The 10,132-nt window shown below is 37.4% G+C and overlaps 1 protein-coding gene across 3 annotated transcripts; it reads left to right on the forward strand.

Annotated features, from left to right (window-relative positions):
- Positions 1-684: 684 nt before the first annotated feature.
- Positions 685-6,513, forward strand: immp2l (inner mitochondrial membrane peptidase subunit 2). Of its 3 annotated transcripts, none has more exons than XM_007541316.2 (6): positions 685-816; positions 1,583-1,724; positions 2,506-2,609; positions 3,459-3,524; positions 4,167-4,269; positions 5,776-6,513. In XM_007541316.2, exons 2-6 carry the CDS (start codon positions 1,590-1,592, stop codon positions 5,899-5,901), a joined length of 534 nt encoding a protein of 177 aa, XP_007541378.1. In that variant the 5' UTR covers positions 685-816; positions 1,583-1,589; the 3' UTR covers positions 5,902-6,513. The 3 variants fall into 3 exon arrangements, with proteins under 3 accessions (XP_007541378.1, XP_007541377.1, XP_016521107.1); XM_007541315.2 differs by lacking the exon at positions 685-816 and adding an exon at positions 824-1,163; XM_016665621.1 differs by lacking the exon at positions 685-816 and adding an exon at positions 826-1,071.
- Positions 6,514-10,132: the final 3,619 nt, after the last annotated feature.

The following is a 10,132-nucleotide window of genomic DNA, read 5'->3' on the forward strand; positions in this document are numbered from 1 at the left end:
CATATATATATATACATATACATATATATATATATATATATATATATACATATACATATATGTTTATGAAACAAATGTAATATCTAGAATAACTGAAATTACTCAAATCGTACCTGAAAATAACATACATTTTTTGACCTTTAGCTCACGTCAGGGGCGACGAAGTTCAGCATTAAGAGCCAAATTAAGCTCATTATCACAGTAAAGAGCCACACAGCAATTTCAAGATCAGCTTTATACCACTTGGTTCACTTTCTTAGATTTTTATTTGAATCTCTTTTATTCATTTTAATTTTTAGAACTTCCAGTCATTTGAGATCTCGAGATATAAAAGGCATTATAAAATAAATCTATTATTATTATTATTATTATTAGTAGTAGTAGTAGTGTTAACATCCATCACTACTGTTTTGAAACAAAAGTCTAGAACAATGAACCTTGATGGATCCTACATAGTCCTGAATATCCATATTTATTACTGCATATTGATCTGACATACCATTATGTCTGTTATTGTTACTGATAGCAATAATGTTAACACTAACAATATTATAAGCTCAATAAAATGGTGATTGACTGTTTGACAGATGTTTATTTGAGTTCAGCCAGCAAACTGACTAATTAGCAGAGCACCTGTTAATATAGGCTGCTACTTGCCTACTAAACATTACGTGTTTATCTATCTAACATTGTTTTCATGAATTTCCGCTTTTCCAAGTTTAGTTATTTTATTCAGAAAGAACATGGCAGGCTTTAAGACCCAGAGCACCACACATATAGTTGGATTAAAAAGGAAGTCACGTTGCTATTTCTTGGGTAGGTGTATTTTAGCTTTTCAAACTTAGCCGCTGTTTATTATTTTTGTTTTTTAAAGAAAACTCGTCATTTCCGATGACTTTGGAGAGTATTTTAACTGGAGAGCATCTGAACTGTTTGTCCTGTATATTCTTCAGTGCTCTCTGGGCCTCTTTACGAACTAACTCCCTGTTAACTGTAGGGGCTAGATGTTAGCACCAGCAGCTCTGCCTGTCAGCAGCAGGAAAAGGTGAACAGGATGAGGCTTAAAGATGGGTCAGTGGTTGCTGATGCATGTTGCTTTTGTGTTTGCCTACAAATATCTCATTAGAAACATATCTCCACATCGTTTATAAAACAATTGAAAGGTGAGAAAATGTGTAATTACTTATCATATAAACCAAAAATGTTACAAGAAATTAATAAGGAACACTGACATCAATTTTCTTCCCCTCTATCCTGAGAAGAAAACATTTGTTTAAAAATCATGACGGCATCTCTAAAGTAAATAAGAACAAAATCGCTTTCTATTCCACTCCCACAAAAAAATGACATAATTATTTATGAAGTTTTCCCTGTAATGACTTTCTGCAAAATATATCAAATAAATATAAATTCTTGGTTTACACCACTGCGCCACACGACGCCCGTTCTCAGACCCTTTGAAGCTCTCATTCACTCTTAATAATTCTTCTCTGATATAATATCTAATCTTCTTCTGATTATTATTATTGGCGTCAAGAGTTCTGATTTTGTTTAGTTTATTTTGTTGTATTTTCCTTTCCAGTTACCATATGGCACAGCAAACATCAGCAGGACGGCGCTACGTACAAACTTTCATTAGTGGATTCTTTGTTGCTGTTCCCGTCACAGTTACTATCCTAGATAAACTGGCGTATGTGGCTCGAGTGGAAGGAGCATCAATGCAGGTGAGACTGCATGACTCATCAAGGTGATGAATATCTATTTGTGGAAACACTTTACTAACACCTGGGCAAAGAATTATCACAGCATCTTAAAGTTTAGATGTGGTGGCCCTGAGAGTTGGCTTAAAAGTAACATTTTGATGTGATCAGCCATTTTTTCTGAACCTCCATGGCAATCCACATGGACTCATTCTGAAGAAAATCTCACCAGTAAGGACAGGTATCTGGTCCCTCACATTTCCTCCTGTCTGGCTGGGACACTGGTTTTCGTCAAGTTGTCTTTGGTACCATCAGGTTCCTGTCCATGTGTCAAATGTACCTGATAATCTGGTGTTGCGAACTTTTGTTTTAGTTTAAAGCACAGTGTGGAGTACCGATGTGGATGGCATGTTGGTGTACTTTTGTGATCAATGGTTGTTTGGAAGAAACACTGCAGAAACACCTGATTTGGTGGACTGATGCAACTGTTAGGCAGAGAAAAACAGTTCCAAATGTAACAATCTGTTTTGAAATTGTATACTGTTAATATTTGCCAAAAGAGGGTAATATTCCAGTAATCTGAACATTTTTAATTTGACTCGTTTTAAGCTGATAAAGTCAGCTAAAACAGACTGTTAGCTTCACGTTTTCACAACTCTTATGATTTATTTTAATTTCCAATAAGATCCTGGTAATATGGCATCTTTCTACTGCAGAGAAAGGAACTGCAGTAGAAAGTTCCTTTCAAAGAAGCTCTCTCAAAAGTCTTTTAACTAACGTTTAACTTTTCTTTATTTCTGAACAGCCATTCCTTAACCCAGATGTGGGAGCCCAGTCTGATGTTGTCTTGCTGAATCGTTGGAGTGTAAGAAACAACCAAGTTCAAAGAGGGGACATTGTCTCTGTTGTGTGAGTAAATGCCACAGTCTTTATGAACATGCATTGAAGTTTATTTTTAGGTTGTTTTTTTCTGTTTTATTCTTTTTAAAAATACAACACATACACACCACCTATATTAAAGCTTTACATTACTTTTGTTTAATAAATCTCATTTACTTTTCTCACAAGTAGTAATTAACTTCACACATTGCCTTTTTCACATTACCATCCTAATGAAGACAACCAAGGTCCAGTGTATTAAAGAGGATAAATCAATTGTTTTAAAGCTTTACAGCATTTAGCTGCATGTTAACTGATAAAAACATCAAAATGTACACTGATTTTAACTTAACCCTTGTATGTAGAAATGGGGTCCAACCGACCCCACACACATAAAACTTGTATAATTTGCCATAGTCCTCTACGTTTGCCTCAGTCCTCGCATGCACAAAGGTTGAGAATAATCAAAAATACAATTAAAGACTTACAAAAATATATAGAATTTAACATGGCATTGTTTCCACTTTAACTTCTGAATTCCCACACTTTATGAACAAAGAATAGTTTCTCTACCTTAAGCTTCGGCTGGACTCACTTTACCTTCATGCTTTGAGATACTTTATGAATCAACAAGCAACTGAATATTCAAACAAAAGCAAAATAAAACTCCTGAAACCCAGAGTTAATAAGATATCACAGTTCTTCCAGTCACCTAACCTCCTGGGACTTCCCAAACCTTCAAACCTTCAAAAACTTAGAGACTTGCCAGCACACTTGCTGATTACAGGATCATTCAATAGTGGATGCAATTATGTTCTCACCTGTTGTGCCTGTTACTATTAATTATTACATATTAATTTGCTTAATTATTTAATTCAGTTCCCCTAGAAATCCCAAGCAGAAGATCATTAAGCGTGTCATTGGCCTAGAGGGAGACTTCATCAGGTAGGAATGTTTTCCCAGTTCTCTTGCAGTAGCCTCAAACTGTTTTTAATCATTTACCAGAGGCATGCTAACTGTATATTGCTTGGAAAAGAAACAGTCATTAAGACCACAACCATTCACCGATCACAGGGAAATCCTTTTTTTTTTTGTTATGTTTTCTTTTGTAGCAACAAACACACATTATGTTGTGGTTATAGTCAGGTATTTCTTCCTATTTAACTCTTTAAGACAGTCAGAATTTTCTCTTATAAACTGATTTTTAAAGTTTATCAATTAGAAAGTAACTACTATGTAACTACATAGTACACAGACAATTACAAATATTTCTGGATTTTCAACACTTTACTAGGTTTTTGTTGTTCTTGTTGGCAAAAAATACTTGATGTGTTTTAAAACTAACACCACCTGTTTCGCAAAGACCAATCAATCAATCATCTGCCATGCTTATCCTTGTTGGGTAGTGAGGATGCTGGTTCCTATCTTCAGAGGTTTGGTAAAAAAGGGAGGAAGAGAAAAGACTAGAGAAAACCAAACAAGCTCAATATGCTATCACTTTCTAAAGCCATATATTATTTATTTATTTATTTTTGCAAGAAAGTATTCAATAACTTATATTTTACTTTTCTCTGATCATTTCTACAGGACTCTAAGCTACAAGAATCGATATGTGCGGGTCCCTAACGGTCATTTGTGGATAGAGGGGGATCATCGTGGACACAGTCTGGACAGCAACTGCTTTGGACCGGTATAAACAATAACAATTATGATATCCATACGGGGGAGGCTGTAGGGAGAACTAAGACTAGTAAATGGACTGAACTTTTATAGCACTTTTTCAGTCATTTTTGACCACTGAAAGCACTTTACACTAGTCACATTCACCCATTCGCACTCACAAACACATTTATACACCAATACACAGATCAGTAGGCAATTTGGGGTTAAGTGCCTAAGTGCAGGAGGAAGCTGGAATCAAACCTACAACCTTCCTATCGCAAGACAACTACTCTACCCACAAAGCCACAGTCGCCCCATAACAGACAAAAGTTATACTTCACAGGTAATATCTTCTTAGTGTGCCCTTTCCATCTTATCCGAACTTTCAAGAAAATCAGTCCTGATTCCTGACCATATTTTTTACTGATATGATCACAAAATGATTGTGACCATATTTTTTACTGAAGAGGAAGAAAACTCTCACTTATTGTCGACGTTTATTAATTCAACCTGGAAAGAGGGAAAGTAGCTATTGATAAATAAACTTTGATGCTTGGACATGGCGCTGGTAACCGCCATCAGAGAGGATGAGCTGCTGAGGTTAGAGACGTCTTCCTCTCGGGGCCCAGACTGAAAGGGAACTGAAGAACTCCAGTTGAAGTTGAAGGTGGAATAGGGGTGGAGGTGACTTGAAGATCGACTGAGGAGCAGGTGAGAGGACGCCGGACTTTATGAAGGAATCGAAGCCTGATGATTGGTGGATAGAGTAAAAGACGTGGACCAACAGACTGCAGAGGAGGAGCCTGGTGAGGTGAAAAGTCTTCCAGTTTGAAATTACACCTAGGCTAAATTTCAACCTGGAAAGACTCATACACAGAGGAATTAGCTATTAGATTAGCTATTTGACAAATAATAATCTTTGGAGCTCGGACCCCGGCAGAAGATATGGCACTGGTAACCGCCGTCAGAGAGAATGAGCTGCTGTGGATTAGAGACGTCTTCCCCCAAAAAAGCCTTTCCGAATCTCAAATCATGCACACATGCATCTTTCTGACCAGGAGCTGACTGTGTGTTGAAGAGTTATGGACTGGACGCTGTGGAGCGCGTCTGGTTCAGAAGCGCAATCCAAACCTTTAGTTGAGCCTTTAATTCCAGATTGTAGGGCTGTTCCAGCCAGACAGCAAAGCAACTTGAAAAACTTGACTGGCAGCCAATCAGAAAGATGAGCATGGTAAATAACATTTCAATAAATTATTTTGGCTTATATTTTATAATAATAATTATATGTGTTTTGATTACATTGTAATTACATTGTAATCAAAACATATTTTTAAAAATGTTATCAATTTTGGATTAATTCTTTCATTATTATTTTAACATTTTTTCCTCATCATCCCCCCAACTTTCTGAGTTTTGGAGGGAAAAAAGACAAGACAAGACAAAACAAAACAAAACAATGTACCTGAGTATGAATTCTGACCTTTGAATATTAAAACTGATTCAAAACATTTATTTTATTTCCCTTCCTTCTTAGGTGTCACTAGGGCTCCTGCATGGCAGGGCCTCCCACATCATCTGGCCACCAAATCGTTGGCAACGCATTAAACCATCTCTACCGCCAAACAGAGAACCACTGGATGCTGAAGAAGATGATGAATAAAAAAAGATAAAATAGTTTTTGTACAAATTTTTTTAAGCAAACGCTGTACCAATATCTATTTCCTCAGTATGTGATCGTTTGAATTCGAATATTCAAGTGCTTTGATTGGGTTGCTTGTTTTTGTGTTCTTTTAATCACTGTAAAGTAAACCGTTGGTATTTCCAACTTGGAACTATTTTCTCTGAGGTTGTCAGCTTTTGAAGCTTCAAACCTGAATACAGTTATAATCCCGAACATTGTCCTTTGAAACTGAATTTTACACATTGACATTCAATAGAGCAGAGGACTTCAACGTGGGGGTCAGGAGTCACGACCTCTCGGTGGGTCTCAGATTTGCTCTGACTCACCAGTACCTCTGATTGAGACATTTTTTGTAGATTTTTAAAAAATTTTAAAGTTATGTCTTTAAATCCACATTAACATTAATCTAACATGTAACAAATCAGTAAATGAGCATATCAGAAATGCACACATTCAGGGAGCAAAGATCTGTTTATTATGTTAAAAGTTTTTCATTTTATGCAAAATAAGTTGTTTTTTTAATGGCAGTTGCAAAATTAGGCTTTCATTTGTGTATTCAATCTGATGTTGGTTATGTTTTTTCCTAGGATTTAATTTCTACCTTTCAGTTTCATCTACTGCAGTTTAATCTTGTCTGAAGTTAAAATTTGCTGCCGGCTTCTAATTGTATGGTGGTAACATCCATCCATTTTCTCTACACCCTTGTCCCTTGGTGGGGTCAGGAGGGTTGCTGGTGCCTATCTCCAGCTTCATTCCAGGAGAGAGGCAGGGTACACCCTGGACAGGTCACCAGTCTGTCACAGGGCAAACAACCATGTGCACACAGTACCAATTAACCTGACAGTCATGTTTTTGGACTGTGGGAGGAAGCCGGAGTACCTGGAGAGAACCCACCATGCACAGGGAGAACATGCAAACTCCATGCAGAAAGACCGCGGCCGGGAATTGAACCAAGAACTTTCTTGTTGCAAGGCAACAGCTCTACCAACTGCGCCACTGTGCAGCCCATGGTAGTAACATTGTCGTCCAATTAGGTGGCAGGGTGAACCCACCGAGGCGCCGACGTTATAAACTCCGCTCTTTCAACCGGATTTCATAGTGATAGTGGTCAACAACAGGACCAACCAACTAATATTTTTCTGATATTCACACGGAAGAACATCTGATGTCAAATTCACACATCTGAGTGTGAATTTTCCACTGGGCTCCATTTGGCCTGCTTCACATCAAACAAATGAAGCCCAGATGAAGTGTGTTCTGTTTTGCGGGTCACTAGTACAACCTCACTGCTGCTATTTATCACTTGAACTGTTCTGTGCATTTTTATATATTTATCAATTGAATTTAAGGAGGGTCCAGTCTGAGTGCATGAAGTTTATGTTGTGTTGACTATAGCAATTAGAGCAAAATATTAAAGTGCAGTAAAAACAGACCAAATTTAGATAATAGGTTCTCTGGACACTTTATTCATTAGAAGTAGAAAATTATTGATCAGTCTGTGCCTCTATCTAAGCAGATGTTCTCTTTCATTGGCAACAAATATCTGATTCAAGGAAACTGCTTCCATTGTGGTGAGATGTATGGCCTTGTTAAAATAAAATATTAGTTATAGAGTGAAACATCTCTTCTAGAGCTTCTTTAAACTGTCACTGAAAACCTCTGCTAGAAATGTCTGAGATGTCTTGGTAGAATTTCCTTGATAACATTTGCAGATTAAACATCTTATGATTTAATGTTAACCAATTGCTCTAATGATGTACTTTAAGAAATAAGATAATAAAAAATGTGTGTTGTCCTGAAATAAATTAAAATGTGATTACTTTGTTTGACAGTCTAGGCCAAAATATATTACCATTTGCAAATCTGGTAGAAATTTCTTTTGCTGATTTTAGAAATTAAAAAATTTTCAGATACTCAAAAACCCAAATAAAAGTTCTCCTCAAAATGAACAAGGGGAAGGCAATACGTCAATTGGATTGATAAAGAATGATGCCCTTTAGTTATTAACAGGCTTTTAGATCAAAATTACATACAACTGGAAAAAGCCAACACAGCAGAAAATCTTTTAACAGAGTGCCTGAAAAATAATAATAAAAAAAGGAATTGGTGGGAGCTGTACAGAAGGCAATGCCAAGAACCTCAATGAACTAAGCCAGTTTTGGAAAATTTTCCAAAATTCTTTCATAAAATGACAAGCATACAGACAGGGGTGCTGCCAGGAATTGTGGGCCCCCTGACAAAAAATTTGTTTGGGCCCCCCTGCACAGCTGCTGCTACAATTTTTTGAGTCTATTGACCCATAAAATGCATCACAATTTTAAAGGCTTGCATCTACCTTGCTTTCTTTGGTTCAGTTCTGATAATTAGCACAATATTTACTGCTCATGAATTAGTCCACATCCAGTATGCAAGTAGGTTACTTAAATTTTTTTCTATTCATTTTAGATTACTGAAATGTCTCTCCCCATGAGCAACAGTCAAAAGCAACGTGCAACTACACAAAAAACAATCCAAACTTCTCAAAAATTCTATAGTTGCATTTTATTCAAGCTGCAGTACATAACTTTAATAAAAAATATGTTTTCTCCATATTATTTAAAGCTGTCATGATGTCATACCAGTTTGTTATGAGACAGATAATCTGTGAAAACAATCAATCTCCTCCACCTCCTTCCTGATTTACCATTACTGGTTAAAGTAATGTGCCGTTCTGACCAAAACAACCAATCAGAACTTGTAGGACGCTCTTAGCGCTGTCAATTACCCTCATTCACTCACTGCTAAATGTGCTATAGGTGGAGAAACAACTTATCATTACAAGAAACCATTTATCTGCCGACATTGGTAGCTATCTAACTAAACTGAGCATTCACAGTTTGAATCTGCACAGCTCTGTGCTATGCTAGCTGCAGCACATCTCAAATCAAGGGGGAGGAGGGATGAGCAGCAGTGTTGTGCTCAAGACCACCTAACCCGAGACCAAGACAAGACCAAGACCAGAGTGTATCGAGACCGAGACAAGACCAAGACTTTTCGGGTCCGAGACCAAGTCAAGACCAAGACCGAGGGAAGTCGAGACCGAGTCAAGACCAAGACCAGCACCCCACCTATACATGATACGATAAAATGTGAAATATGATCAAAATAACTTCTCAAATTGATCTGAAAGATCCATATTCACATAGAAACACCTACATATTAAATACTTAATAAATTTAACCAATATTAAAAGCAGGACATACTCTTTGTTCTGCTTTGCTTCCATCTCTGTGCTACGATCCGCAGTGGTCTCCTGCCATCCCTAAAAAGATAACGGCCTGGGTGTTTGTCCATGTGGCTCAGAAACCACCACTGTCCATTAAACATAGCAATTGAGGCAATGCCCTGACGCTCAACTATGACCACTGACCAAGGAGCAACAACCAAGAAGTAACCAAGCACAAGACGCTCACCGTGACTGTTCTCACCCTCTCTCCCGCTACATGAAGCCAGGTAGTCTGACACCATGGCAGACTACCATTACAGCTGCCACTTTGACCGAAAACAATCAAAGAGCAATGTGCATGCTCTGTGTGCTGTTTCGTTCTTGTGTTTTATTTATTTAAAATATATCAATGTACATAATTAAATAAAATAATGATAGATACTGCAGTGTACGCAGAGGATTACAAGAACAAAGAAGAGTGTTCTGTCAGATCAGCATACGCTGTCAGATTGTCATACGCTTAGCACAAACTCACAGCTATATCGGTCAGACACGTCATTACCATATAATTTTATTTAACTAGCAACATAGAATCTTGACGTAGATCATCATACACTTTATTAACAGTTGTATGGCATCCTGACTTAGCGGTTAAGTAGGTTAATGAGTTTTACAGGGTGTGTGTTGTAGTTGACTGCAGCTGCAGCCAGACCCTGCTTTAAATACAATTTGAAAAAGCGACAATGCATGCATATCTATAAAGTTATCATGGAAAACAATTTAATGACTTATTTTCGTCATAACTTGTTGTGTATGGTGAACTGACAACTCCTTTGACTGTCGGACTTCTTAATGCGCAGGCATGGTACTCACTGCATGTGTAGCACCAGTATCACACCGCTAACTGCGCCACTGGACCAGTTCTAGGCTCTAAGGAGTGGGGAAGCAAGAATAACAACACCAGAGACCGCTGCTTTAAATGGAAAAAGCCGGCAATTTACTGAA

Source organism: Poecilia formosa, unplaced genomic scaffold (assembly GCF_000485575.1).
Source record: "Poecilia formosa unplaced genomic scaffold, Poecilia_formosa-5.1.2 Scaffold601, whole genome shotgun sequence".
Taxonomy (NCBI): Eukaryota; Metazoa; Chordata; class Actinopteri; order Cyprinodontiformes; family Poeciliidae; genus Poecilia; species Poecilia formosa.